At 62.9% G+C, this 27,887-nt stretch overlaps 2 protein-coding genes across 5 annotated transcripts in view; both read left to right on the top strand.

The window, feature by feature from the left end:
* The window catches only part of WHRN (whirlin), a 58,480-nt gene extending 47,589 nt beyond the window's left edge, over positions 1–10,891 (top strand). For 2 of the 4 annotated variants that reach the window (XM_076355498.1, XM_076355497.1), the window contains 6 exons: positions 400–432; positions 5,605–5,676; positions 6,083–6,680; positions 8,403–8,581; positions 9,255–9,377; positions 10,120–10,891. In XM_076355498.1, the coding sequence (XP_076211613.1) occupies positions 400–432; positions 5,605–5,676; positions 6,083–6,680; positions 8,403–8,581; positions 9,255–9,377; positions 10,120–10,302 (1,188 nt within the window). In that variant the 3' untranslated portion in view covers positions 10,303–10,891. The remainder of the gene's footprint in view (positions 1–399; positions 433–5,604; positions 5,677–6,082; positions 6,681–8,402; positions 8,582–9,254; positions 9,378–10,119) is intronic. The other 2 variants (XM_076355500.1, XM_076355501.1) reach the window with 2 other exon arrangements.
* A 423-nt stretch (positions 10,892–11,314) lies between these two features.
* AKNA (AT-hook transcription factor) lies at positions 11,315–27,627 on the top strand. Its single transcript, XM_076355556.1, is given in 24 exon segments — positions 11,315–11,448; positions 11,450–11,562; positions 11,979–11,987; positions 17,181–17,450; positions 17,595–18,574; positions 19,146–19,220; positions 19,768–19,930; positions 20,100–20,257; positions 20,355–20,414; positions 20,526–20,626; positions 20,715–20,877; positions 21,008–21,135; positions 21,224–21,397; positions 21,592–21,799; positions 21,907–22,013; positions 22,256–22,488; positions 22,696–22,882; positions 23,260–23,433; positions 23,683–23,786; positions 24,024–24,128; positions 24,218–24,319; positions 24,989–25,114; positions 25,413–25,578; positions 25,918–27,627. Coding segments are annotated over 24 exon segments (4,323 nt in total). The 3' UTR covers positions 26,201–27,627.
* Positions 27,628–27,887: the final 260 nt, after the last annotated feature.

Raw genomic sequence — 27,887 nt, 5'->3', positions numbered from 1 at the left:
CTCTGCCTCGGGTGGTGGGAACACTGACACTTGAGATGTTTACCACCACTGCTTGCTAAAATAGCTGCCAAGCAAAGAGCACCAGCTCATGGTGGATGGGTGCTTATCTCAGCTAGCAGGAGAGAGAGAAGAGCGGCAGAGCTCCCGAACTGTTTCCTCTGCCCTGCTCTACCCTAAGCCCCTGCTGCTGTTGCCCTCCCCCGCACCTCTCGCAGGAGGGGCTCATTTCAGCCTTCACATTCAGCGCTGGATGTGGATTCTGCAGGGTGGGTTTTGGGGGAGGAGGGATGCATCGTGCCGGGATTTGCTTGTCTCACTCATTTGTTCTGCATCCTCCCTGACGTTATGTTTTCGCTTTTATGCTTGTTTTAATCTGCTTTTCCCCTCGCACGTCCCCAGGAGCGGCTCTTGTGGCTAATAGACCTGATGGAGGTAGGGGCTGTCAGCGAGACGGGGAGTTCGAGTACCGTGGTTGCCATAGTCGACGGGTTGAGAGTGCGTGCGAATGTGCATCGGGTGGGAGGCGGGGTACAGGCTGTCCAGGGGCCAGCATGCGACTCAGCCACGTGAACAGCCGCCTCGTTTCACCTATCTCTGCCTTTTCTTCCTGTGGCTCTGCTGAGCCATTCCAGAGTCCCTTTCCCCAGCTCGGCAGCATGGCTGCAGGCCTTGGTGCTGCAGTGCAGACAGGACTCAGCCTCGAACCAAACCCGGCTGGTACCACTGTCCTGCTTGCACTAAAGCCCTGAGTGCCACTGACAGCTCAGGGCTGGGGTTTTAGAAGGACCGGCAGCGTTGATGCCTGATGGACCCCAGACTGCCCTTCTTGCCTTGCTGCCTGCTCTACCTGCTGCTGTGCTGTCTTGCTGTATGGGCACCCTGGCTAAATACCAGTAGGCTGGTCACATTCCATCACGCATCCTCAGGGATGGGGGAGAATTTTCCTTATGGGCCTTGGGTCTGCAAAAATCTGTGCTCCAGTGCAGGAGGGGTCAGTGTACTCACATTGTGCATGTTCAGCCGTGGAGAAATCCTCACACAGACTTCAGAGAGGCTAGACATGGATGTGGGGAGAGCCTCGGAAATCCCTCTGTCACAACAGAGCTCTTGGTTGGGAGGAGGCTGAGAAGAGCTGCAGGCTTGTGCCCTGCAGCGCAGCTCCGTGATGCGGAGTGCATTCCCTCCTTCTCTGGGAGGAAATCACAGGGGTCAGCGGGTTGAGCACACACAGCGAGTGGTGGAGCTGAGAGCTACTAGTACTGCACTGGGAGAGGGGACCTCTGGTAGCTGTGAACCTAGCCGAAAAGCCACACCCCTCCGGGAATGGTACTTGTCTAGAAGAGCACAGCTGTAGTGTTCCCAGATTGAGTCTGTTGCAGGCACCCTGAACCGTGGGACACAGATTTCTTTGGCTTCATGACCAAAGGCAGTGACACTAGCCCAGACCCCCTGTCCCATCAGCTCTCCATGGGTTGGTGGGTGAACTTACACCAAAAATAGCCAGTTTGAGGCTGATCAGGACCTGCCATGCGAAAAGTGATTGTGTTATGGGATGCTTGAAGGATACTCGGAAATGAGACAAAGCCATGTTTGATGGTGCCGCTCACGGATGATGTGTGTCTGCCTACCTAAGTGTCACCATCACCTCTTGTAAATCTTGGATCTCAAGATAAATCCTGCAAAGCAGAGGTTAATTGTAGACTGCAATAATCAGGTGCAACTTGTCTGATCAGAGCAGTATGAATTTCTAACTGCTTACAAGCACGGCAGTCTAGCATGTCCTTTGTCCCTGCCTCCTGCCCCAGCCCTCATTGTTAGGATTAAGGAATTGAAATCGCTGTTGATTTCATTTTTCTTCTCCGCTGCCTCCTAGCAAAGACACTGCCATCCAAAGGTGCCTTCTCCTCCCAGGGCCTGATTCCACAGGCACTGACTTGCTCCCAGCTCCCTGAAGCTGCAGGATTGGGTCCAGTGCAGTAACCCAGTTGAGTTGCTAGCCCCTGTCTGTCTTTGGTCTCCGTTTCACAAGAAGTATAAGTAAGGAGAGGACGGCACTGAGCTGTTCCTCTTTCTGGAAAGTGAATCTCAAGCACAAGAGCCCACAGCCTCTTTGGCAGCTGGCAGATGATCTCTCTGTCCCCAGAGGGAGAGCAGAACGAGAGCAGAGAAACGGGGGACATCTTCCTCACCTATGTCCACCGTCACAAAGCTGCTCCAGCTCCCAGCGGTCCTCTGACCCCCTCCAGGACAGGCACAGACATCCCATGTGGAGGGTTCCCATGTGCTTGGCACGATCCTCTCGGGCAGTGAGGATGGAGACAGGGTGAAGCCACCGCGTGGGGTGTCACTGTGTCACCCTCAGAGCCCTGGAAGTCAGAGAGGTCTGTGCTCAGGCTGGGGCAGGGCCAGGGGCTCTGGGGCTCCTCCAGCCCTGTGGATGCATTCTGGGGTGGGAGAAGGAAGGGGAGAGAGGAGGAAAGCTGGGCTTATTCTCAGACTGGCGCAGTTGTTCAAAATTTAAACCCTGCGGGAGTCAGGCTGAGTAGCTCTGCAAAGCTCTTGTTAGCAGTAACTGGAAAATCAGGGACTCATTTGGAGCTGTGAGGTTAATTAAAGGTTGGGTTGTATTCCCCAGGGAGGTGGCAGTTTCTCCACCACTTAATCTGTGACTGGAAACTGGCTGCCTGTCTGAAAGATGCTCTCCAGCTCCATTGCTCCTGCTGTGGACTCTGCGCAAGATAGGAAGGACAAAAATCTCCCAGCTGCACCTTGCAGAGGGGCTGGAAGGGCCTCGCCTGGCCTCCAATTTCTATAAGTAACTAGAAAATAGATGGGGTAAAGGAGCAGAGAGTCGGTAGGAGGGAGCAGCCTCCTCAATAAATACTCATTTTTCAGAGCAGTGGCACGTGGCTTCGATGGGTCTTTCAAGGGAAATCCAGGAAAGCACAGTCTTAAAATAGCCAATTCCTGAAAGCAAATGTGCTCAGCTTAAAAGCCATTACATTTTATAGCCCAGAGCAATTTCTATTTAACAGCTTTTGCCCCCAGAGTACTAAGCTTGGGGAAGGGCAAATCTCCTTGCACACTTCAGCAGAAAAAAGTGCCCTGAAGACGTTGAGCAGTATTAGTGTCCCCGTCTGTTCAGGGCGAGCAGAGCCGGGACAGCGGGATTAGGGCCGTCGTGCTGGGCTGGCAGGGAGGGTGCTGGGTGCAGCTGGCTGTGCCCACCCTCCGTTTACCAGGAGGATTCAAGTCTCGGTGCAGACTGGTCTTAGCTGTGAGGCCGGGGCTGGGACAGGGCACGTGGTGCGCTATGGGATGGGCTTGATGTCGCGGTGGTGGGCACAGAGTTCAGTGGCAGGACTGGGGGAGATGGCACTGGCAGATTTTAGGGGGCCGTCGGGCAGACTCTTCTCTTTTTAGTAGCGATGTAACTATGACTATTTGACAGCAGGCTGCTCCCAGTCATACCGCAGGGGTCTGGTCCTCACACATTTGCCAAGAGCTCAGTGAACCCTTAGAGACGGGTTTGAAGCTGGCAGAGGCATGGCTGGAGAGGGAAGAGTTAGGGACACAGCTGAGATCCTCCCAAACATGGCCAGGCTGGTGCTGAAATGCCACCATCTCTGCCTTGGCTCCTTTCCTTGTGCACGCAGCCATTTGGCTGGATTAAAGGCTCTGGGCAGCATCTGGAGGTGGGCTGGTGCGGGGGGAGGGTGGTACTTGGGCAGCTTTCTGCAGAACAGCTTTCTCGTTAGAGGAAACGGTGGCAAAAGGAGGGAGCTCTGCGGCAAGCGCACTGGTGCAGTTTGGTGCAGTTTACTCAGCGCTGCGTTTTGTCCGGCCGAGCATCTCTGCTCCTTGACGTCACGCAGGGACGTGATGGCACTTGAGCTTTTGAAACTCATTGGCACTTCAGTCAAATCTGAAGTCCTGTTGCTAATGCGTGCACAGCCCAGAGAAGTTCGTGATCATTTTAATTAATATGAAGGCAGGTTGTTTTTGAAATAGCCGTACCTACCTCTTCCTCCATCCTCAGACGCATGGTATTGCCCCGTCCTTCGTGCCAGCGCTTGGATTTGCACAGTCTTGTGGCGCGTCAGGTCTGGCTGAAGCCTGATCTTTCTGTTGCTGCTGCCATGCGTTTTCAGCCAAATCTGTCTTCTGCCCTGGCTTGGCCGCACGGTCAGTAACCCAAGAAGGGGTAGGAGATGTTTCTCTTTCAAAAGCCACCTGCCTTTATGTTGGATTAATTGATGATGAAATCAACCTTCATCAGAGGAAGGAGTGGTTTCCCAAGCGAATACTTTCCCTGTCACTCTCTGAACAAGCCATTTCTTCTAATTCTCATTCTCCAGTGTTCCTTCTGAAGCCACAGAGATAAAAGCACTTTCCATCAATGTTTTTGCTGCTTCTCTAATGCTCTTAATTGTCTCCCGTGTCTATTTTGGGATGCTAACATCTTACAGGCACAGCAGCAGCCTCCAGCAGATGGGGGCAATGCAGATGCACCAGCATTTCAACTAATCAGTTGTTTACCCTGCAATAAATAACACGCAGTTAAACACAAACTGCACCCTGCCCATTCCAGCACAAATGAACAAACATCCCTGTGAACGTGACAGAAACGAAGTACACCCTTTCTGAGCAGCAGCAGCACCTCTCCAGATCAGGAGTTACTGTGGGAGGGTGGTGCCGAGTCTTGGTTTGCTCTTACAGGGCCTTGCAGGGGAACCAGGCGGGGCTGGGGCTGTGCACCACCGGCAGAGCATCCCCCAGGAGAGTACCTGGTGCCTGCCTGGAGCAAAGCCAGCAGCAGAGCCATGGCTCTGGGCTAGACTCAGGACCAGCTGGCTTCAGGCCCGTCCAGTGCCAGGCATGGCTTGCCAGGGCAGAGCTGCGCACCCAGCCTCTGCTGCACGCCCCCAGTTCTGCCATCCCTGCTGTTACTTAGCCAGGGTGCCTGTTTGCTCTGCTTGACTGTATCTACGTCCTCTCCTTGGGTCCATCCTGACTGACAGCTGCCCCTGCGCAGACAGACTGACAGATTCCCGAAGCCCTGCTTGATTTCTGGGGCTGTGATGTGTTCAGAGCTGAGTTGTGACATTTTTCTAATGACATTTTGACTCATAAAGGGAAGGCAGTGGCAGCAGCTTCTATTTGCATCTGAGACCAACTGCTCTGGTTTGCAAGGGAGGGAAGTTTTAAACTTTTTCATTGCCCTTCTCCCGGGAAAGATCCAGGTATTGAACCTGCGGCCCTCAGAGCTGGTTCCTCCCCTCCCTCCAAATTAAACACGAGGAGCTGAGATTTGAGTTTTCCTCTGCTACAGAGGAAATTGCCCTGGTAGGTCAGGTTCACAGCATGCTTTGAGCACGCTTCTTAGCTTGGGAGAGTCAGTTTCCCAACCAAGCTGCTTTGCTCGCATGTGTGAGTCTCTAGGGAACCTCCCAGGAAACCAAAACCTTTGGGTGAAAGACTGGCCTTGCGTGGCGGGGGGTTGGGCAATGCCCTGCATCGCTCTGCATGTTCCCTATCATGTTGGCACTGTGGTGATTGCTCCTTGCTGCTGTGACCTGGTTTTCTCTTCCTTTGCTCTATCAGAACACATCAGAATTGGAGGGAGGTGGAGGTGGCCACCAAAGTAGCATCAACACCCTGCCAGACATCTCCTTGGTAAGACACTGCACCATGCTGCTACGCCTTGGATGGGAGCTGGAGGCAAATTGATGATACCGAGTTTTGCCTCAGCTTCTGTAGCTCTTCGCTACATCACCTGCCCATGGATGTCACTGCAGTCACTGAAGCAAATTAATCAGACCGGTTAGGAAGAAGGATTCTGGCTGTCTGAATAAGAGTAGCGTCTGTGCGAACCAAAGCAAAAGTTGGGTAGTTTGTCCTCTAATCGTCCTCATTTGTGAGTCGTGTTCTTAATGCCAGTAAGGTCAGAAAGGCATTTCTATGAAAATCAGCTCGCTTTGCCGTGGTCACTGTGAGAAGGCAGATGCAGGTGACGCTGGGCCTGGGGAAGTTCTCACAGCTGAGCATGGTGTCCTAAAGGCTTCTGTTCTTGGTTTGGCAGGATGATCTCTCCTCCTTCCCAGATGAACCACCCAACTTCAAGCCTCCACCTCCTCCTTCAGCCCCTCAGATGCTGGACTCCTCTGCTGCCCAGCACAGGAACCCAGGGAAGGACAAGCCCAAGCGCCCTTCCTCCGAGTCCTCTCAGTCAGGCCTCTTCTTTGTGGCTCCCCGAAACCCCACGCCCTCTCCTAGCCACCCCGAGAAGGACACAGTCAGCATGACCTCCACTGCTACCACGTCCACCGAGGAGTCTGCCCCGAGCGCTATCTATGCTACCATTTCCCCAGCCCTGCACAGCTCCAGGAGGCAAATGGATGCCCAGCTCTCCTTGGTCAGCCAGCACCCCATCGGTCCCTTCCCAAGGGTCCAGTCCCCGACAAGGCTGAAGAGCCCACCCCCGGAGGGTCCCGCAGCCGGTGGGCTTCAAAGCCCCCCTTCCCTGTCCCCTCCTCCTCCCCCACCCCACCCGGCACCCCCTCCACCGGACAAGGGCAGCCCGCAGGCCGTGGCCAACCAGCATTTCATCATGGTGGAGGTGCACCAACCCAACAGCGAGCCCGACGTCAATGAAGTGAGGCCCTTGCCCCAGGCCAGAGGTGGGTGTCACGTTATCAGCCGTGGGGTGAAAAAACCCTCTCTGGGGTGTTCCTCAAGAGAGAAGCAGGAGAAGAGACAGTTCTCAAGGGCAGGAACTGGACGAGTTGGAAGAGGGAGACCTGCATCAGGCTGCAGGTCCCTGCCTGAGCGGCAGGCTTGGTTGCAGGGCTTCCCCCTTCCTGGCGGGGATGTGGGCTGGCAGCGCCTGCCAGGGAGGGGCCACAAGGGCAAACGCCGTGATTTCGGTTCAGACTCCAGGTCAACAGGGTAGGGTAAAAGCCACAGAGCCTGGATCGGTGTGGCAACGTTTGGTAGCCGTGTGTTGGTTTGCCTTTTTCCCCGAGATGAATTTTCAATTGCAGAAAACAGCTTGACAGCATCACGGCAAAAAAAAAGTGAAAATCCAGGAAAATGCATAAAGCCCTCCACAGCGTTATCAGCAGTAGTGGTGTTAATCTCTGAGACAAAGCCCTCAGCCCTGGGTTTTGGCAACGCCGGAAAACCTGTGAGGCCCAGGGCCAGGGCAGCCAGCTCCCCGTTGGCATTCAGCACGCTCTTCAAAGCCTCCCTGGGCTTCCAGCGCAATTCAGGCTGACCTTTACTTAAAGACCAAGCTCTGTTAGGCAGTTGATTACAACTTCTCTCTTGTGTGGGCTTTGCTGCGTTAGCTCGTAAAACCTGCTTCCAGTGGAGTTTCAAAAGAAAAAAAGAAGCAATTCTGGGATTTTCCCATTAACTCCAGATTTTGGAAAAAAAAAGTCTAATTATGCCCACACTGAGCTTGGGAGTCGGATTTATCCTGAGCATATCCTGGGAAAAAGAAGTGGAAGCGAGGGAGGAGCGTGCCGGGCTCCGCAGGTCCCTCGGCAAATGGCTCTGGTCCAGCGGGAGTGGGAGGGGTGGTCCTGGAGCCCTGAGGGTGCCCAGGAGGGTGGGCTCTGCTTTCGGCTGAGACCCGTTGGGGCTGGGGGTACCCACAGCATCCCCGAGCCCCTGTGAGCCCCCCTCGAAATGCCCTGTTCGCGTCCAGGCTCCGTGGGACCCGATGCGAGTGGCATTGTCGCCCTCCTGTGGCACCGTCCTTCCACTGCGATTAGTTCATTAATCGCAGGGTAATGGGTGAGGGGCGGGAGTGCCTGCCTCTGACACTGGACGGGGGCCGGATCCTGCCCGAGGGGTGTCGGCGGTGTGACCCCAACTCCTCCAAGTCCCAGAGCCGATTTCCCGGATCTTCAGCCCTCTCTGCAGGTGCTGTCGTACCGTTGTTCCTGACGCTCATTTCTGGAGGCAGAGTCTCTCGGTCTGCACTCGGAGTCTTCATCCTCGAAGCGGAGAAAACTCCTACCTGGCAGCTCCTCTTTGCTCGGGTCTGTCCCCGTCTCCTCCCAGACCCTGGTGTTGAGCATGGGCTGGCTCAAACTGGCCTCCAGCAGGATCCCTGAGCTCATCGCCCTCTTCCTCCATCCCAGTTCAGGATCTGGGTTGGATCCTGGACCTGGGTTTGAGGCTACTTGTTCCTTGATGCTCCCTGTGCACAGCTCTGCTCTTCGGGACGGGTCCGCTTGGGAACCCCGCTCCGAAGTCCAGGTCTAAATCCCCAGGGAAGCTGCCCAGCCCTGGGAGCGGGTGAGATGTCCTCCCTCTGGTACGTGGCCCTGTGGGTGCTCGGCTGGCCGCAGAGCCGCGCTGCCCAACCTCTAACAGCCCTCATCTCTCCCCAGCCTCCACGCTCTCCCAGCTGTCGGACAGTGGGCAGACCCTCAGCGAGGACAGCGGGGTGGACATCGGGGAGGTCGAGATGAGCGGCAAGGACAAGAGCCGGCAGCTGGTCCCTGGGAAAAGCCGAAGCCTCAAGGAGGCCGCGAGGAGCGAGGGGGCGGCAGAAGGGGCCTCCAAGCCGGTGAGGCTGGGTGCCCGGGGACCTCGGGGCGCTGCCATTTGGAGGTGGGCACCCGGGGCTGCCAAGGGGCAGTGCTGCTCCCCGCTGCCTCGGTTCTGCTCCCTCTGCCTGCAGGCAGCAACCCCTCTTTTGTGCTTTGATGGGTTCATTACCCTCTTGTCTAATGAGCTGAGTCAGCTCACCGGTGGGCTGAGCTGTGGGGAAGGGAGGCAGGAGCGGCTGAGAGGGGCACTGTAGGGCTGATTCGCTCCGTCTTGGGTAAATCCCGACCCTCCCAGCTCCAGCAAGCAGCTACTTGGGACATGGCAGAGTTCCTGGCTCTGAGGGGACATCTGCAGGGCAGTGTCCCATGAGTGAAGTCACGGGTCACCGGGAAGGGAAGGTGGCATCAGGTATCAGAAGTAAATTGGAGGGTTTCTGATGGTGGCAAGGTTGAGGGGCGTAGGCAGGCGGCCGGAGAGCTGCTCTGCTCCTCCCCAAGCCCTTCCAGACCTGCACACGGTTGGGATCTTGGATGTCAGGAGTCAGAGAGCAACTACAGGCAGCGTGTCTGTCCCTTTCCCACGGAAGCCTGCCGTGGGTGAACCTGCCTCCCGTGGGACCCCAGCCAAGGGAGCGTGGCAGGCAGATGGTGCCTGGCCTCCCTCGGCAGAGCTGCCGTCTCTCCCTGCAGCCGGGGCTCCTGGAGCCCACATCGTGTCTGATCCGAGTGTCCAAGAGCGCACCAACCTTGGGGATCGCCATCGAGGGTGGAGCAAACACGCGGCAGCCGCTGCCCCGCATCGTCACCATCCAGGTAGGGCAGGCTGAGAATGGGAAGAACTCAATGCACATCCCGTCCCTCTCCTCCCTGGACATCAGGAAAGCCCCTCAGCCACAGCCCAAGTGCAGCGGCAGCCCTGCCCCTGGGGGGGTTTTGGAGGTGTGCTTCCCCCCTCCGATAGCCCTGCATCTCCCCAGACATCAGAGGCATCATTCTGCTGCAGGGGGGTTGCTGAGGATTGCATTCGTGTCCGTGGATGATCCCATACCATAAAGCACGTCCTGGGAGCCAAGAATTTGCTGCAGACATTTTCGGAGGGGGTCTGGGCAGCGCCGAGAGCTTGGCTGGTGTCTCCAGATGTCTGGAAACTCCCTTTTTTCTGCTCGGATAGAGGATTGGGGAGGGGGAATGGTGGATGATAGCTGGGGAACTGAGCCCTTGGGAGCTCTCCCCGCACCGTTTCCTCTGCTGTTTACTTGGGGCAAAATTCAAGTTATTTACAGCAGAAGAAAAGCAGAGCTGGCTGTGCCTTGGTTATTCTTGGCCATCCCAGCTGGCGCTGCGCTCCGGGAGCAAGCAGGAGGGAAGCCAAATTCATTCCCCCTTTCTGAAATGTTTCATTTCCATCATGTTCACCCTGACCCAGCAAGCACCAGGTCAGGGTGAACATGATGAAAATGCAGTATTTCCCGTTTTCCCAAAACCCCCTGTGTTTCATCCCTGGGTTGAGCCAGGGGGTTGGTGGGAGCATGAGCTGATCACCTCTCTCCCGCAGCGCGGAGGCTCGGCGCACAACTGCGGGAAGCTGAAGGTGGGCCACGTCATTTTGGAAGTGAACGGCACGGGGCTCTGGGGCAAAGAACATCGGGAAGCCGCCCGTATCATCGCTGAAGCCTTTAAGCTGAAGGAAAAGGACTACATTGATTTCTTGGTCACAGAATTCAACGTCGCCCTTTAGGAAACCCGAATGGGTTTGGGGAGAGCAGCTTAGGGCAGGGAGCACCCAAACGAGGATGGAAGGCAGTGCCGAGGTGTGAAAGCAGCATCGCACCGCGCAGTGCCCTCGCCCGCTGCGCCGCCCTGCACATACAGACACCCCCAGCTCGTCCCCAAATGTCGTCCCCCCCCCACCACAGACTCTCACTGCCTGGGTAGGGCAGGCTGAGAACGGGCAGAAATCAGTGCACATCCCTTAAAGTCTTCTTCCCTGTCCACCCCTTCCGGAGGGGTGGGGGAGCTGCCCTCTGGGGACACCCTCTCCCCCCTCGGCCAGGCTGGGGAGCGGGGCGGGAGGACGGCGGAGGTCTGGGTGTTCCCGCTGTCATTTGAGTGCCACAAGCAGGTGGGCCCATAGCTCAGGCTGGAGGGTTTTTCGGGCGGTCGCTGCTCCCTCGGGTGCTTGCCCCAGTGCCCAGGCGGGTGGCACGGGCAACGGGTGGGGATGCAGGGAGAGCAACCAGAGGCCTTGTAAATTGCTGGCAACACCGTCGTATTTATATATACAGAGCTTGTGCTTTTAATTTTTCAATAAATCTATCAGGTTAGGAAAAGGCTGGGTTTGTGGGGGTTTCTTCGGGGCTGGGACAGGGGGGGATAGGAAGGTAAGGGGCGGGGGTGCCTGCGGGGCACCCCAGCACCGGCAGGGCAGGTGGGGGTGCGGTGGCGATGGGCATCGCGGCTGGGCAAAACTGGCACCATCCCCGGGGCGGGGATGCCCCGTCCCCGTCGCCCCCGTCATCCTCTTCATCCCCGTCGCCCCCGTCATCCTCTTCATCCCCGTCGCCCCCGTCGTCCCCACCCCCTGCCGGGGCCATCCCCGGGGATGGGGCAGCCCCCGGCCCCGCTCCGGCCCCGCTGCGCCCCGCCAGGGGGTGCCCGCGCTGCATAAATTATGACAATGAGAGCCAACCGCCGCGGCTCTGATTGGCCGCCCGCCGCGGGCTATGCAAATGCGGGGGAGGGATGGGTTTATGCTAACGACCTCCCGTTCCCCGCTCGGCGGCGCGCGCGCATTGGCGGGAAGCGGCAGGGATGCTAATGAGGGCGCAGGCCCCGCCCCCCGCCGCCGGCGGGCCGCGCTATTGTCCGGCGGGGCCGGGCCGGGCCGGGAGGAGGCGGCGGCGGCGGCGGCCGGGGCTGGGCCGGGGCCGGGGCCGGGGCCGCCGTGCGGAGCCGCCCAGCGGCGGGCGAGGAGGGGCCGGCCGGGCCCTGCCTGCAGGTGGGCAGCCGCGGGGCGCTCGCGGGGCAGCTGTTGCTTGCGCGGGGCGGGGGGTGCCCCTCCAGCGGTGCCCTCGGGCCAGATGTGCCCCCCCCCCAGCTGTGCCCCGGCGGGGGAGGGGGGCGGCTGGGGCTGGCTCAGGGCGCGGGGCCGGCGCTGCGCGGCGCGGCTGCTCCCTGCAAGCCGCCTGCTGCAGCTGGAGGGAAGGAGAGGGCCGCTGGGGGCACCGCTGGGGGCACCGCTGGATGCACAGCTGGATGCACAGCTGGATGCACAGCGGGGGGCCCGCGGGGCTGGCCCCATCTCGGGGGCCGCATCCAGCACGCCCCAGGCTCTGCTGAGCCCGGCTCCGGCGAGGCTGGCTCGCAGCTGGGAGCCGGTTGGGATCCCTGAGCGAAAGGGGGGACCCCCCCCAGCCCCGCCGGGCTCCCCGCAGCCGAGGAGATGTGGCGGGAGGATGCGGGACACGCCGCTGCGCCGCGTCTCGCCAACACGTGTCCTGCCCACGCCGCCCCACGCCACCAGCGCCTTCATGGGCCCGAGGAAACTTGTCATAACTTTTCTTATTCTGGCGCTTCCTCCCCGCCGGGGCCCAATCTGCCGCCCCGCTTGTGCGCGGGAGGTGCGGCCGGAGGATTTCGGGAGGGTTTCATCAGGCTGCCGTGGCCGGGGCCGCGAAGGGCGGCACGAAGCCAAGCCCGGGGCTCTTGCGGAGGTTGTGGGACACGAGGCCGTGCTGCTGCCTGCGGCTCCTCCGAGGAAGTTGCGAGGGCTGCCTTCAACTTCAGTTCCTCCTTTTATTTAAAGGGCAGCTTTGAGCACACTCGGTTCCTTAAAGTCAGGTCGTGGGTGCCAGCCGGCTGTGGTGGGTTTCCCTCGCTCTGCAGCATCCTTCTGAAACGATCCAGGCAGGGGTGTTTTAAGGACTCCCCGGAGAACGTTGCAGTCAATGCACTGTTTACCCAAATCCAGTCTGTTGCTGGTTAACCCCACCACACGCTTCCAGCTGCTCGGGGACGGCTGCCCTCCCGCGTCCCCCGCCGCCTCCCCCTGCCCTGTGCTAATAAGGGATCTCTGTGCCACCGGCTCTGCCGCGGTGGCGGTGGCAGCTCTCTCCAGACGGGGATTAAGGCTGCCCTTGGCAGGCATTACGGCCGTCAGCAGCCTCCGGCTCGCGCCGCCGGCGGCCCCAGCTCCCACGGGTACGTTGGGGTTCAGCCCCGGGGTGTACACCCGCGGCTTTCCAGGGCAGACGCTGGGGACAACGCTGTCCCCAGGGAGGACAGGGCCCTGCGTCGGGAACAGGAGGGTTCATGTGCTGGGAAGGTGGCAGGAAAGCGGCCGCGGGAGCAGCTCCCTGTCCCGCCATGGGGCTTTGCTTCGGTGCAAGTGATGGAGAGATGCTGCCTCCGCGGGGTTTCGGTGCCTCCCCGTGGGGATGTGCCGGCATGGGGGAGCTGGGGGGGGGACGTGGCCCCTCCAGGCAGAGGAACTGGGGGGGCATGAGTGCTTTAGAGCGATGGTGTAGTAACAGGCGTGCGTGCTTTCAGAGGATGAGGCGGGTTTGTCAGGCTCTTCCTCGCTATGACGGTTTCTCCCTTGTTTTACTGGGAAATAGTGCAAACTAAGAAAGCAGCGTTTCCGCTTCTCTGCCCTCTTTCATGCTCATAAAACGGGACGCTGCGGGCTTAAAAAAAAGGGTTTCTAACCCAGGAATTCCTCCCTCCTGGAGTGCAGCTGCCCCTTGCCAAGTTTCAGCCCGAGGCCATTCTTCTGGCCTCCTTCAAACCCCCCCAAAAGAGATGCTTTGGATGGCAGCGCTGACGTGCCGCTCCTGCTAGGGGCTCGGACAAAAAGGCGAGCTGAGGCGGGGAAGGGGCGCGCGGGGAGGCTGCGAGAGACCCACGCTCCTAAAAACCAGCCCTCCCCATCCCTTCCCTGCAGGTCGCCGGGACCAGACATCAGCCGCTGCTTGCTTTTAACCTCTCTTTTTAGACACTCAAGCAGAAAAATGTGTATTTTTATGCAGTGCATGCACGGGGAGTACCCCCCCGCAGAGCCCTGGGCTGCGCGGGGATTCAGGCTCAGAGCTTTTTAGCCAAAAAATCTGCGGTCGGGGGTCTCCGGCTGCAGGCGGGGCTTGCTGGCGCTGCCTGCTTGCCCCCTCGGGGTGCTGGGGTGCAGATCCCCCCTGCGGGGATGAGGGTGCCTGGTACCTCTGGGAGAGGAGCTGCTCTCTGGAGCCGAGTTCGGGTTCGGAGCTGGTGGTTTAGGAAAACAAAATATCTATCCCTTGCCCGGGAGGGGGGGGTTAAAGCCCCCCCTGCGTCCCAGCTGGGACGCAGGGGGGGCTTTAACCCCCCCCTCCCGGGCAAGGGATGGATATTTTATTTTGGGGTGCAGTGACAGTTATTCCTCATCGCCCGGGGGACATCGCCTTCGCACCGCGGGGATAGAGGTGGGGGGTTAGAGCCCCCCCCAGCCCGCCCGCTCTGCCCAGGGTTGACAAGGCAGCAAAGGCAGAGTGACAGCGGCCCTGTCCCGTGTCCGCCCCCCCCCGCCATGTCACCGAGCGAGCCCTGGGGCGGAGGATGCAGCGTCTCCTTCGCTGTCACCACCGATAAACCCAGGAGCGGCGACGGGGCCTCGGCCTCGACTGCGCTGCTGTTCCTCTGCCTCACACGTGCAATGAGTTGGGCGGTCTCAGCCTCGCACCGCCGTCTGTCCCACGGGGGTTTGCAGGGCAGGGAGCAGGACAGGGACAGGATCGCTGTGCTGGAGGGTGAAGCTGCCTGCAAAGGGGATCAGCGATTAGGAGCGGAGGGCAGGGACAGGCAGAGGTAACCCCTCCTGCCTGCTGGCCAGGCAGAGACCTGGCAGCACTCATCACTGCCCTGAGCAACCCCTCCCTCGTCTGCGCACCTCTACCCCCGAGGCACGATTTGGGACAGCCCAGGCCGAGGGGCAGAGGGAGGAAAGGGGGCTGAGGGTCTCAGGCAGAAGAGAGTTGAAGGGTGAAAGACATTTTCTAGCTGAGGCTTTTAAATTTCTTTTTAGCTCTTTGTCTGATTGCCCTGCTGCAAAATCCCGGCTTTCAAAGAGCGAGATTAAAAATATATATATATATACACACACACACACTTGGGATTCTTTGCATTTGCTTTGTGGTTCCTGCGTACGCAGCCACATCATTTTTCAAGCTTTTCTGTGCTACCATAACAGCGAGCAACTCACTTAAAGGGGAAAAAAATCCGAGATTTTTCTCTCTTACCACCATGACCATCAGTGGGGGCACTTTCTGGGAAAGCGATAAATGTGCCTGGATTTGCAAGATCCTGCAGACTGCGGCTGCTGCGGGCGATGCAGCCTGGGGGGACGCTGCTCAGACAGCCGATGGCGTATGGGTTAGGCATGATCTGGGCACCGGCCTGCCAAAACCGGGTAGGAAACATTTTAACCCTCTTTGCCCTGAGACAGCGGGACCCCCAGGCTCCTTTCACCCACCGCCCACCCGCTGGGACCCCCCCGGGGCTGGTGTTTGGGGCTCCTCGTCTCTCGGGGATGCTGCGGGGCTCGAGGTGGGTCGGGGGCACTTTGGTGTGCTGCTTCTCCGGGCCAGGATGCGGGCAAGGGCTCGGGGCTGGAAACATCCCAGCTTCAGAGAGGGGCTAAAGCCAAAATCGCTCTTTAGCTGCATTGAGCAGCCGCAGAGCCTGAAGCATCCCATGGGCAGTCCCGTCCTCCCCGGCGGCAGGAGAAGCCGTGGAGCATCTCCAGGTGTGGAAAATGGAGTCGCCCAGCCAGCGTATGGGGAAAAGCCTCGTGCAAACACCCCAGCAGGTCCGTAAGACCCTAAGGGATGCTTCGGGGTTTGCTCCCTGCCCGGAAAGCCCCAAGGATGCAGGCAGGGCTGTGAGCGCGCTGCTGCTGGTGCAAGGATGATGCCCGAGGACCTTGATGCCAGGTGGCACCAGAAAATAACCCCAAAACCCCCACTAACAGCAGGATTTAAGCCAGGGAATTTGCAGAATCTGAGACTTCGGAGTGGGTTAGAGGACTTTTCCCGGAGCATGTGGGTGCTATAGATTTGCTGCTCATCACTGCCATCCCCGAGCCAGCAGCACCCCAAAATCACCGCAGCACCCTCCGGCTGAATGCAGCCGCCCCAGGGACCGTGCCGTGGTTTCGTTAGCAGCCGGGAGCTTGTGCAAGCTCTCCTCCGTGTGCCACTAATTACACAGTAACGAGCTGGATTAATTGCCTGCCTGCAAATGTGCCAGGACGCGCCGTGGTGCCTGGTTACGGCCGTGGCGTCCCTGGGGCTGTGAGCAACATCTCGGGGTGCGGGCCAGGCAGACACCCCCCTTGGAAATCCGGGATGTGGGCTTTTCCGGATTTCCAAGGGGGGTGTCCGCCTGGCTGAATTTTGGGGCTGTATGGCTGAATTTTGAGGCTGCCTGATGTCTGTTGGAGGCTGCAGCTGCTGACGGTCCCAGGGATTCCCCCCCCCGCCACCCCGTTTTGCTTCGGCGTTTTGCTCCGAATCGGATTAAAAAATAAAGGTTTTGATGAAAAGCGGCGCGGGAGGAGGGTTCGGCCCCTGCCGCGCAGGGCCTGACGGGGTTAAAAAATTTGCGGCTGCCTGCAAACTTGCAGGAAGCACCCGAGCGTAGTTTCCTACTTCTGCAAAAGCCCGGCTGCCCCGCAGGCGCAGGAAGGTTTTGGGGTGCTCGGAGGGATGCTGCTTTGGGGACCCCCAACGGGGTCCTGATGATGGGGATGTCCCAGGGATGCTGGTACGGGGTGAGTGTACCCTGCATGGGGCCGGTTGCTCCTCCATGCTCCGGCATTGGGTTGGGGATGCTGCGGGGTGGCCGCCGGTGATGCCGGCGCGGTGCTCGGTAGCAGCCACAGGCACGTGGGCGGCTGCAGCCTCCAGCACCCCATGGCCAAAATTGGGTTGCGGGGGGCTCAGATCCAGCCGAGGGGACGTTGCTGGGAAAACCCCGTGGCCTTTCTTGCTACCCGCCCCGCGGTTGGGTTTTCGGCATCCAGCATCTCTTGAGCTGCCGCTGCGGCTCTGGGAACCCCGGCACACTGACGAGCGGGGCAAGGGCGAGCTCCTGCTTTTAGGTCATCAGTGGACTGAGTGTGCCGGGTCTCTGCTGTGATCCGTCAGCCCCCCAGAGCCACAGGGACCTCGGGGTGCTCCTGCCTCCCCCCGGCACCGTTCTGCACCGTGATGGCACTGCTGACGGTTCCCAGGCTGTGGCTGCCTGGCCAGGGTGACGTCCAGAGGGTGCCAGCATGGGCTGGGTGTCCCCTGGTGCCCGCCCCGGGGGAGAAAAGCCTTTTAGGGTGGCCCCGGGGAGCTCCGTTCCACAGGGACCTCTGGGGGCCATCGTGGCCATGGGGGATGAGGTAGCTCCCGCTTTGTGGTGCTGATGGTGGGATGCAGGGTAGGGGGGTGGCCAGAGGATGTCACCCCCCATCACTGGGGGGTTGCTCTTGTCCCCAGGGTCTGGGGGACAGGAGAAGCCCTGGCAGCAGGGGGGACATACCTCGAACAGAGCCCACTGTGTCCCACTAGGCATCCCTCCCTCTCCCTGGCCCACCAGGATGCGGCGGTGATGATGTGACCTACATTCGCGGCAAGGAGCTCCCCGGCCTGCCGCCGCTGCCGCCGCCGCCGGGCCATGAAGCGGCGCAAGTGACGGGGACGCCGTGCCTGCGGGCCATGGCCAGCCCGGCACCATGGCTGCGCTGGACACAAACAGAGCTGACGCGGTGGGAGGGAGAGGAGGAGGAGGAGGAAGACGACTTTGAAAGGCGGATGGATGAGGATGGGGTCATCGGCCTGGGGGAGGATGCCGGGAGCCCACCGTTGGGTGAGTTGTCCCCTCCCCACTGCCCAAAGACCCTCGTGGGGGGGTCCCGGGGGTCCCAGGAACTGCTGGAGCCGAGGGGGGCTGCGAGGGGGCTGGGGGGCACCGGCTGGCTGGCAGCAGCCCCGCGGCGCTGGTGTTTTGCAGGCGGCGGCGAGGACCTGGAGGAGGGGTCCCTGGTGGAGGAGGGTCGCTGGCACCCACGGCGGGACCTGGAGGAGGAGAACGAGGAGCAGGGCAGCTCCAGGGGGGACGAGGGGCCCTGGGTGGCAGAGAGCGATGGGGAGCCCTACCCCGAGCTCTCCTATGAGGGCCAGTGGGGCTCAGGGTCCAGTGGCAGCCCCGACGTGCTGCGGGATGGCCGGGCTCTCTGCCAGCCCTGTGGCTGCAGCACGGACAGTGTTGACACCTTGGGGCTGTCGGACGCCAGCCCCGGCCCCGCCACCCCGTCCCGCCGCCACCGGGGCTGGAACATGGCTGGCGACGCTGGTGGGGGGCATGGGCAGGGCTGGACCCCGAGCCGGAGCCTCCTGCTGCGCCTCTCCGACAACGACCTCCGCGATGCCACCAGCATTGAGCCCATCCCCAAACCCCAGCCGGCTGGGACGGGGCTGCCAGCCCCTGGCACCGCTGGCTTGGCACCCACCGGGGAGCCCTGGGGTGCTGGGACCCCCCCTGCACCCCAGCTGCAGGACAGGTCCCGGGTGCCCAAGAAAGCGGCGCCCATGGTGCTGCTCCCCAAGCCCGGCCGGCAGTCACGGTCCCTGAGCCCCCAGCGGCGGCACACGGGTGGCAAGGAGACGAGGGATCCCTCGGGAACTGGCACCGGCACGGCCGACGGCACCCCGTACGGCCGAGGGCGGCTCAACCACCCCCTGCCCGACCTCTCCAAGGTGGAGGCACGGGTGAAGTTCGACCAGAGCTACCGGCCGCCGCGGGGCCGAGCGCTGCCTGCCCACCCCAGGGCCCCGGGCGGCCCCATCGGCTTCAAGTCCCCAGCCGAAATCGTCCGGGAGGTGCTGCTGAGCAGCGGGGAGGGGGTCCCCCCGCAGCCCCCCACCACTGCTGGGCTGCCGCAGGAGTTCAGGTCCCCCAGGCAAGCCACCGAGCTGGTGCAGCAGCTCCAGGTAATGCCCAGCTCCCCCAGTTCAGCCAGAGAGACCTTACTGGGAGGGTCTCCAGGGTGGGGGGACCAGGGGGTGCAGGTGAAATGGAGATGTCACCAGCCCCGTGAGCCGGCCCTGTGTCACCGGTGAGGGGTTTGGTGCTGCTCACTTCTTCCCGGTCCTGCACGGGGGCTGGCGAGGAGGGAAGGACCAGGCAGGGATGTGGGCAGCACTCAGGGCTGGAGGCAGGGCTGCTCGTGTCCCCCCCAGGATGCTTGTACACCCCCCCCCCCCGAAGCTCATTGCCCCCAGGATGCTTGTCCCCTGGGACACTGGGAGGAGAGGGAGGCTCTCCCCCACGCAGAGAAACGGGGACCACATCTGCACCAGATGGGCCGGGCGCTTTGGGGGGTGGGTTTCCTTACCCCAGGGTGTCCCCCACCCATGGGAGCCCCCCCCCGGCCCCGTTGTCCCCACACAGGGATGCCTCCCTCCGTGCTGCATCCCCCTTTGCCACCCACCCCTTGGGCATCCTCCGAGCCCCCATCCCTGCCCCGGGTGCCGTCACCCGCTGCATGTCCCCTCCCCGCAGGACGACTACCACAAGCTGCTGACGAAGTACGCCGAGGCCGAGAACACCATTGACCAGCTACGCCTGGGCGCCAGGGTGGGTGCTGGGGTGGGGACGGCTGCGGGGGGGGGGGGTGGTGTCCCTGCTCTGCTCCCCCCTCCCCAGGGTTATTTGGGGTGTCTTCCTCCCCTGGCCCCACTCTTCTTCCTTCCAGGGAGCTGCGGTTGAGCAAGCCCAGCCCGGGGGAGGGGGGGTGTGGGGTGTGAGGCTGCTGCAGCGCCCGCAGCAAAGCCGAGGGCCGCCGTACCCTCCCCGCCCAGCGGGCTCCCCTCCACGCCGGGGAGGTGGCTGTGCCGAAACGGCCCCGAAATGGCGGGGGCGGCTGCAGGGCACGTCACCGAAATGGCAGGACAGCGGGCGGAAGCGCGTCCCCGTGTCACCCTTGCCACCTCCCGCCCTGCACCACTGTGCGGGTGGGGAAACTGAGGCAGGGCCGGTGTCCGGCTGTGCCCCTCTCCCCACCCCCCCCCCAGCCTTCACCCCCACCTGCCTGCTGTCCCCATGGGGATGGGTGCTTTGGGGTGGGCAGCGCTGGGGTTGGGGTGCAGGGTGGGTGCCCCAAATCCCTTCTCCCTGCCCCCAGGTGAGCCTGTATGCCGACCCGCCGCGGCCCAGCCGCAGCCTCACCATGGGCACCGTGGGCACCGGCTGCCGGGTGATGGCCCTCAGCATCCCGCAGGCCAGGACGGCGGCTTTCAGCACGGCCCCGACCCTGGCCCCGGCCCCGCCATCCTCGCCGGAGGGAGGTGGGTTGAACCGTGTTTCCCTGTCTGGCTCATTGCACCCCTGCTCCAGTTTTTGGGGGGGATGTTCAGCTGAGACCCCATACCCACGGCTTTCCCTGCGGCTGGAGGGGACTGGTGCTGTAGGGGGGGGGATTGCCCAGCATCACCTTGTCCTCGTGTTTTCTTGCAGCTCCAGCACCGGGACTGTCAGATGGGGGGGGATCACCCCGGCCTCCTTCCCCCCCTCCACCCGGGGGGGGCTGTCCCACCTGCCCGGGGTCATGCCGCTGCCTGGGGACCCAGCTGACGCGGACGCTGGCTGGACAGACCCACAAGCTGCAGGCGCAGGCAAGCCCCGGGGAGGGGGGGGATGCAGGGGAGGGGGGGCTGCAGTTGAGGGGGGGCCTGCAGCAGGGCTGGACTCAGCCCTTTCTCTCCCGGCCAGGTGGAGTCCTTCGAAGGCTGGATCCGGGCGGGGAGCCCCGCACCCCGGGAGCAGCTCCAGGTGCGTCGGCCCCTTCCCGGCACCCCACTCCGGGGGTGCACAGCCGGGCCAGGGGGGTGGCGGGGACCAGGGGCTGAGCTGGCAGGCTCGGACATCACCATTGTGCCACAGAGGTTTAGGAAGCTGAAGGATGCGCAGGATGCGCTGGAGCAGGCGTACCTGCGAGCCCGGCAGCAGCACCCGGGGGCCTCGGGGGAGTTTGATCCCGACCGGTAGGTGCTTGACCCCCACCGCCCCCTTCCCGCCAGCGAAGCCCCGAAGCCCGGTGTCTCCCCGGCACTGATGGTCGCTGTCTTGCAGCACGGTGGAAGGGGAAATTTTCCACCTGGGGCTGCGCCTGGAGGAGCTGAAGGAGCGGCTGGAGCCCGGGGCTGGGCGGCAGCTCCCCCCGCAGCACCCGGCCCAGCCCCGCTCCCCTCCAGCCCCTTCCCCGCCGCCGGCCGCCCGCTCCCCGCGCCCCGAGGTGAGCTGGGCAAGGCTGCAGGGGGAGCGGATGGGGCTGGGGGGGTGCAAAGATGCTGGGGTGGAAGCACCCTGCTGCGGCTGGGGTGGGGGTTGTGCTTCTCCCAGCCCCCTTTTGCTGTGCCCTGCAGAGCCCCGCGCTGATGGAGGGTCCCCGGGGGACAGCGGGGGACAGCGAGGCGGTGACAGGAGGGTTGCCCCGGCCCCTCTGGCACAAGCAGCTCCGAGTGGAGGAGGATTTCGGTGACCTGCTGGAGCAGTGAGTGCCCTCGTGGCAGGACGGCAGGGGGCACAGGCAGGGAACGGCTCCCCAAAACCACCAGCTCCTGCCTGCGGTTCCCCCCCAGGTACAAGCACTTCAAGTCCTTGCCGGAGTCGCTGAGCCTGGAGCAGCTGAGCCTGGCAGGGAGCGGGTCCCCGGAGGAGGCAGATGGCCCTATGGCAGTGGACGGTGGCCCCAGCAAGGTCCCCTGCAGGACGCGGTCACTAGAGGAGGGTGCCGACCTCGAGACCTCCCCCTTGTAAGTGTTGTGGGAGCACAAGTCCCCCAGGCAGGGCAAGCGGGAGGTTTTATGTCAGGTCTCAGGTTTTACATCACCGGCGTTGATAGGCTTCAGAGTTAACAGCCTCCACGGGAAAGCTGGCCGCACCAGGGTATTTCCCCACGTTTGGGGTTGTTCTGCCCCATCACTCATGCTCTGTCCTCTCCCCGCAGGCACCCCCCAGAGAGGAGAGCAGCGCTGCTGCCTCCCGGGGAGCCTCCATGGCCAGGGGGGACACGGGGCCGCCTGTCCCCTGCCACCGCTGAGGAGCCGCCGGCCACAGCCAAGCCCCCCCTGGGACTCCCCGAGCCACCGCGGGCGCCCCTGTCCCACCACAGCAGCGGGGCTGGCAGTGCTGCCACCCAGCACCGGCCGCGCAAGGTGAGTCCCCTGGGACTGTGGGTCCCCATCTGCCAGCACCCCCAGGCCCTGCCGGGGGGTCCTGGGGGTGCTCGGCACCAATCCTGCTCTCCCCAATGCATCTGCAGGAGCAGCGCATTGTGTCACCGGAGACGGACAGCGGCTTCGTGGGCTCGGAGGCCAGCAGGGTGTCACCCCCCATGCACACCCCCGAGCACCAGCCCCCCGGCACCGGGTATGGCTCGAGGTCCATGCCCTCGTGCCGGGACGGGGGGTGTGTGCATTCGGGGACATGGACTGTCAGCTCTGTCTGGGGGGATTTGGGGCATTGAAGGGGAGCAGGGGTGGGGGGAGAGGCGGCGAGGACGTGGGGAACAGGGAGGGGGTGCTGGGGGGGGGGGGTTGGAGATGTGCAGGGTGGCCCATGGCTGGGGGATGAGCTGTGGGGGCTGCCCACATGACCCATCTTGTCCCCAGGACCCCCGGCTCACTGGGAACCTCCATCCCCGTCCCTGCGACCCTCCGTCCTCCGCGGAAGAGAGAGGCGACCCCGCTTCCCTCCGAGACGGCACTGATGGGCATCTATCCCACGGGCAGGCAGGGCGGCACGGGGGGGCCCCACCTGCCCCCCAGCACCCTCTCGCAGAGCAGCTCCCCCCACCGCTGGGCTGAGAGCGCGGGCAGCGAGGCAGGACCCGATGGTGACGGCAGTGAGTAGGCAGCGTTTCGGGGAGGGACGTGTCCCAGGGAGAGAGATTTGGGGGGGCCCTGGCTCTGCGGGTGGAAGAGGCTCTGGTTTATGGTGTTCCCCCAACTCCCTTGGGGTGCTGGCCTGGGGGTGCCTCCCAGGTCTCTCCTGGGGGGGGACGACACCCCCACCGCCGACCTTGGCTCACCGTGCCCCCTCTCCTCCCCAGCTCACACGGACTCAGAGGCGGAAGGCAGGAGTTGCGCCAGTGCCAGCCGCCCCCCCCCCGCCACGGCCAGGGGCCCGGCCAGCCCCCCGCCGTCCCCTGAAACACCGTCCCCCACCCCGCTGTCCCCCGACCCACCGTCCCTCGATCCAGCTTGCTACGACCTGCTGGGCTCCCGTCTGGAGCGCGAGTGAGTGTCTATGTACCCCCCCTCCAAACCGGGCCGAACCCGCCCTGGGTGAGTCAGGGACCCCGCCAAGCAAAGTCCCCAAAGGCACCAGCATCTTCCGCTGGGCAGCGGCAGGTTTTCCCTTCTCGGAGAGCCAGGACCTAGCTGGGGCTGAGTCCTCCAAACTCGTGACACCAGTGGGCTGGCTAAGACTGGACCCCAGCCCAGAACAGCCCCAGGCTTGGTTTTGGGGAGCATCACAGCATGTGTCCTGGCTGGTGGGGAAGAGGGCAGGCGCGGGCTCCGGGGAGGACGGGGCTGCTCCCAGCGGCAGCCAGCGCTGTTGAGAGCCTTGCTGGCTGCAGGAGCCCCTCACCGTGGCATTTGTCCTGCGGCAGCCAGGCCATCCGGGCGCTGCGGGACGAGGTGTGGCGGCTGCGACGGAAGCTGGAGGAGAGCCTGCGCCGCTCCCGCAGCTATCCTGAGGGAAAAGCCGCCCCGCGTTCCGCCCCGGCCAGGAGGCAGCCGGTGGCCAGCGGACCATCGTCCCCCAAGGATGCAGCACCCTCGGGGTAGGTGGCAGGAGGGACCTGGGGGGAGGGGGGGTGTGGCAGCAGCCACTTCTTGTTGGGGACAGCACTGTGTCCCATGGGCGTGGGGACACCCCCAGCCCCAGCCCGTCCCATTTCTGCTGCAGCTGGGGAGAGGTTGGGGTTGGGGAGGGACCGGCAGCCTGGCTGCGCTGGGGTGGTGGGTCGGGGGGATGCCTGAGGGGACACTGAGGGGTCTGGGTGGTGACAGCGGCTCCGTCCCCTCCACAGGGAGCCGAACCCCCCGGTGCGGGGCAGGGCAGCCCCTGGGGTCGTACCCACGAAGAGGGGGAGGTCGGCATCGCTGCCCCGGGACAGGCCGGAGCTGGACCTCAGTAAGTGGGACCCTGCCGGGGTGGGGACGGAGGGGACAGCAAGGACATGCTCCTCCCTGCACACCGCTTCCCCTTCCCCAAACGGAACAGGGTGCTGGTGGGGCTGCGGGACCACGGGGACAGGGCAGGTCCTGGTGGCCCCGTGGGACCCAGCAGCACTCAGCCCAGGGCCAGATCTTGCAGATCTGGGCCTCGGACCCACCGGATCCCACCCTGCTTCCCTCTCCTCCGCCACAGCCTCCGAGTCAGACCCCTCGCCCACCGGGCCCCGGGCCACCCCCTCCCCGCGGAAGAGCCCTGGGAGCCCCCCGGGTGCAGTGACGTTTCGGGGACAGTACACAGGTGGGTGCCAGCACCGGTCGGTGCCGGGGGCCAAGGGCGGCCACCCCCACGTTGGGGTCCCCAGCCCCACTCATGCTGGGTTTTGGCAGGGACACGGTACCAGGTGGGGACGCCGCGCGCCGCCTCGGCACCCCGAGAAGAGCCGGCCACCCTGGGGTGCCCCCGGTGCCGTGGGAGCAGGACGCCATCGGGTGAGTGGCCCCAGGAGCAGCCCCCAGCCCCTTCTGGCCTTCCCTAACGCCTGCTAACGGAGCTGCTAATGACTTTAATTAATTAACTACAGAGGCTCGGGGAGGGAGGAGATATGAGCCCACTCCCCGCGGCCTGAGGCTCTCCCCACTGGCCCTTGGCCGGACTCCCCTGCCCTGGGGCGCCCACCCCGCTCCCTGCTGCTGGCTGCAGCCGCTGCTGTCACCGGGAGCAGTGAGCACCTGTCCCCAGCCCTGTCATTTGGCTAAAGGTTAACCCAGCCCGTTCCCGGGTAACAGCGCAGAGACGGGCTCTGCTGTGTCCCGTGGCTGCCTGGAACGGAGCTGAATGCATGCAGGGTGCTTTGCAGACCCCCCCATTTTGCAGACGCCCCCGTTTTGAAGAGCCCCCCTTTGCAGACTCCCCCCCCCTTTTGCAGACACCCCCCCTTTTGCAGACACCCCCCCTTTTTGCAGACCTCCCCTTTTTGCAGACCCTCCTTTTCGGCCCCCCCCCCCCTTTGCAGCCCCCCCCTTTTGCAGCTGCCCTTGCAGGGAAAGGCCTCCGCCTCCTGTCCCAGCCGCTCCCCCAAACCGCTTTGCTCTTTCCAAACTGCCCTTGCTTGGTCTGCGCGGGGATGTTCCCGGACACACTCGCTCCTCTCTCCGTAGCCGGCTCCTGGGTGGGCGATGCCGCGAGGCAGCCCCAGCACAGCACCCCGAGGAGGACGCGCTGCCCCACTTGCCGGGCACCCATGGTTCCCCCCACGCCCGGTGGCAGGGACAGAGCCGCACACGGTGGGTGATGGGGGTGGCACGTGCTTGGCACGGGCTCATCCCTGCGTGGGGGCTGGGGTGGGGGGGGACAGGGAACAACCCTCAGACCCCTGGCACAGCGCTGGCACACTGCTTGGGGACAGAAGTGACAGCCAGCAGTGCCACCACCCGCTCCCTGCGGGCACGGGTGTTTCCACCCAGCAGTGGCAGCCCAGTGTGGCAACGGGGGGGAGGAGCTCACCTGGGGCTGCTGCTCGCTGCAACGCCCCTGGGGACATCTAACACCCCCGGGGACATCTAACCACCTTCCTCCCCGCAGCAGAGCGTGGCCCCGCTGGCACGTCCCCCCCAGGCTCCCGTGTTGGTCCCCGCGCCGAGAAGCCGGAGCAACCCGGACTTTGGTACTTGGCATCCAGCCCTGGTGCCACCGCTGCCATCGGCTGCCTTGCGCCCGTCCCCCTCGTGCCTTACGCGCCCTCCGTGCTGTAAGGATGCTCTGTGGCAGGGGGGGGCCGGGGGGAGGTCAACATCTCCCGGGGGAGGGGGCTGAACCCAGGAGGGGCTGTGCCCACCCCAGGGACCCGCTGGTTTGCCCACAGAGCCCAGGCACCCGGGTGGCAGCCAGCTGGGAGCGAGGTCACGCAGCCCTCGGCTCCTTTGGGGGGGGTCTGCATGGGGGTGAATGTAGGGAGGTGGGTGCTGGGGGTTGGAGATGGATGAGATGGGGGAGAGGGATGAAAAACAAGGCAGAGTGGAGGCACAGAGCCCCGGGGGGGCAGAGCCCACGGAGCGAAGCCGAGCCCGTGTCCCCTTCTTCTTCCCAGCTACTGCTCCCCAGCAGTACCTACCTCAGCCCCAGCCATGGCCACTGTCCCCCTCCAGCATGCCGCGGGGCACTGGCGGGCAGAGCATCCCGCCCAGCCGCACGCCGCTGGCCACCACCGCTGCCTGACCCTGGACCTGGATGAGCTGGAGGAGCTGAACCGGTCGCTGAGCCGGGCCGTGGAGGCTGCCCAGAGCGTGAGGCTCACCACCACCCGCATGAGCCGGGCGCTGGCCACCGAGCTGAGCCGAGCCCAGGACCTGCGGGGCTCCTGCCTCTTCTGAGGGTCCCGCCAGCACCTGCCAAACCCTCCCGGCCCTTGCAGGGGGCAGGAGGAGGAGGACGGTCTCCCCATCAGCATCCCCGCACTGGATGCTCCCAGCCAGTTGTGGGGGCATTGGGACTGGAGGCATCTCCACGGGGTCCTGCACCAGCTCCCATCCCCATCCCGCTTGCCCTAGACCTCCTGCATCGCTTGTCCGTCTGTCTGTCCATTTTCAGGACCACCCAAGCTGCAGGAGGGGGGCAAGACGTGGGCGGAGGTCTCCTGAGACCTGCCCCATCCGGCAGCCCCCCCGGGGTGCGAGCACAGCCCCGGCAGGAGGGCAACGTCCCCTGGGACCAACAGGGTGGCCCCATGTCCCCCAGGGCAGACGCCGCCCCGAGCTGAGCACTTCTGGGGGTGCTCTGACTTTGTGTAGGTCCTACTGCAACACGGGCCGAGCCCCCGTTGGCAGCTGTGTTTACCTCCGTGCCTGCGTGGGCAGAAATACCCGCGATTCCTTTATTCAACCCCTTTCCCAGCCTTTAGGCATCCTCCGGGGCGCGATGCCTGGGGCTCGACCCCCGCGCCCCCCTCCACCCTCTGCTCTGCCCTTGGACTCGAACCGAGCCAGGTCCTCCCTGGGAAAGCTCTTCTTTTTGTGGTTTTATGTGATTTTTTTTTTTTTCTCCAAGGTAGCTAGCAAGCAGCTAAATCACTCTTTTAGGGTTGATCGATGATATATATCGTGTATGTGTGTGTGTGTATATATATATATGTATCTATATATAGATACATATATATATAAGTTCTGTTTTTAATTTCCAGCATAATCCTTAGGGCATTTGTGGGGTTTTTTTGGCCATCCCTGGATGTGGCCACCCACGGCGTCATCTGGACAGAAAAAAAAAAAGGATTTGGGGTTTTCCTTGGGATTCCCAGGGGATCTGGGCTGGCAGAGGAAAAATCGCCCCGTGAGATCGAGGCAGGGGCAGGATCCGGCCCCGAGGGGGTCTGCAGAGCCCCTGTAACTCCAGGCTGGTTTTGTAATGAGTTAATGCCTTTTTTTAGCGAAATGGATGAGGTCGGAGCAGCCCTTGGAGAGGGCACAGCACCTCGGAGGTGGGTGCTCTGCACCCCACAGACCCCGGGGGTACCCTCTGGCTGCACCCGCCAGCACCCATGTGGAACCTGCACCCCGTGCCCCCAGGATGGGTCCGGCCAAACCCCCCCCCCTCCATCCCTGAGCATCAGCCTGCAGTGCCCCTGGCTGTGTTTATGTGTAGGACCTACCTAAAGTGCCCGTGTCAAATCTATTTATTTTTGAATTTTTGTTGTTGTTGTTGTTGTACAAAGACCCACGTTTGGGGGGGGGGAATCGCTAACGCCCCCGGCGAGTTACTCAGGTCTAGAGCCTCCCCAAGCGCTTGCAAAGCCACTGAGCCCAGATCCTGCAACCAGGCCGGGGGGTACGGGGAGGGGCTGGGAACGGGGCTACCCCTGACGCTGCCCTTTGCGGGGAGAGGGATGGGTTGGGGGCATGCGGGGGGGGGGGGGGGGGGGGGGATTTTAAAGAGGATTTACATGTCTCTGGTTGCATCTGCTCGTACCTGTGTCCCAAGCGAGCCGACGGGCCAGGTTGCGGCCGCAGTGGAAGCCGCGACCGCCCCGAGCCCAGCCGGGGTGCGCGGGGAGCATGCAGGGAGCGC

Source organism: Aptenodytes patagonicus, chromosome 18, assembly GCF_965638725.1.
Source record: "Aptenodytes patagonicus chromosome 18, bAptPat1.pri.cur, whole genome shotgun sequence".
In the NCBI taxonomy this organism is placed as follows: domain Eukaryota; kingdom Metazoa; phylum Chordata; class Aves; order Sphenisciformes; family Spheniscidae; genus Aptenodytes; species Aptenodytes patagonicus.
Note: the sequence above shows the minus strand (reverse complement) of the source record. Positions and strands in the feature narration are given on the sequence as shown.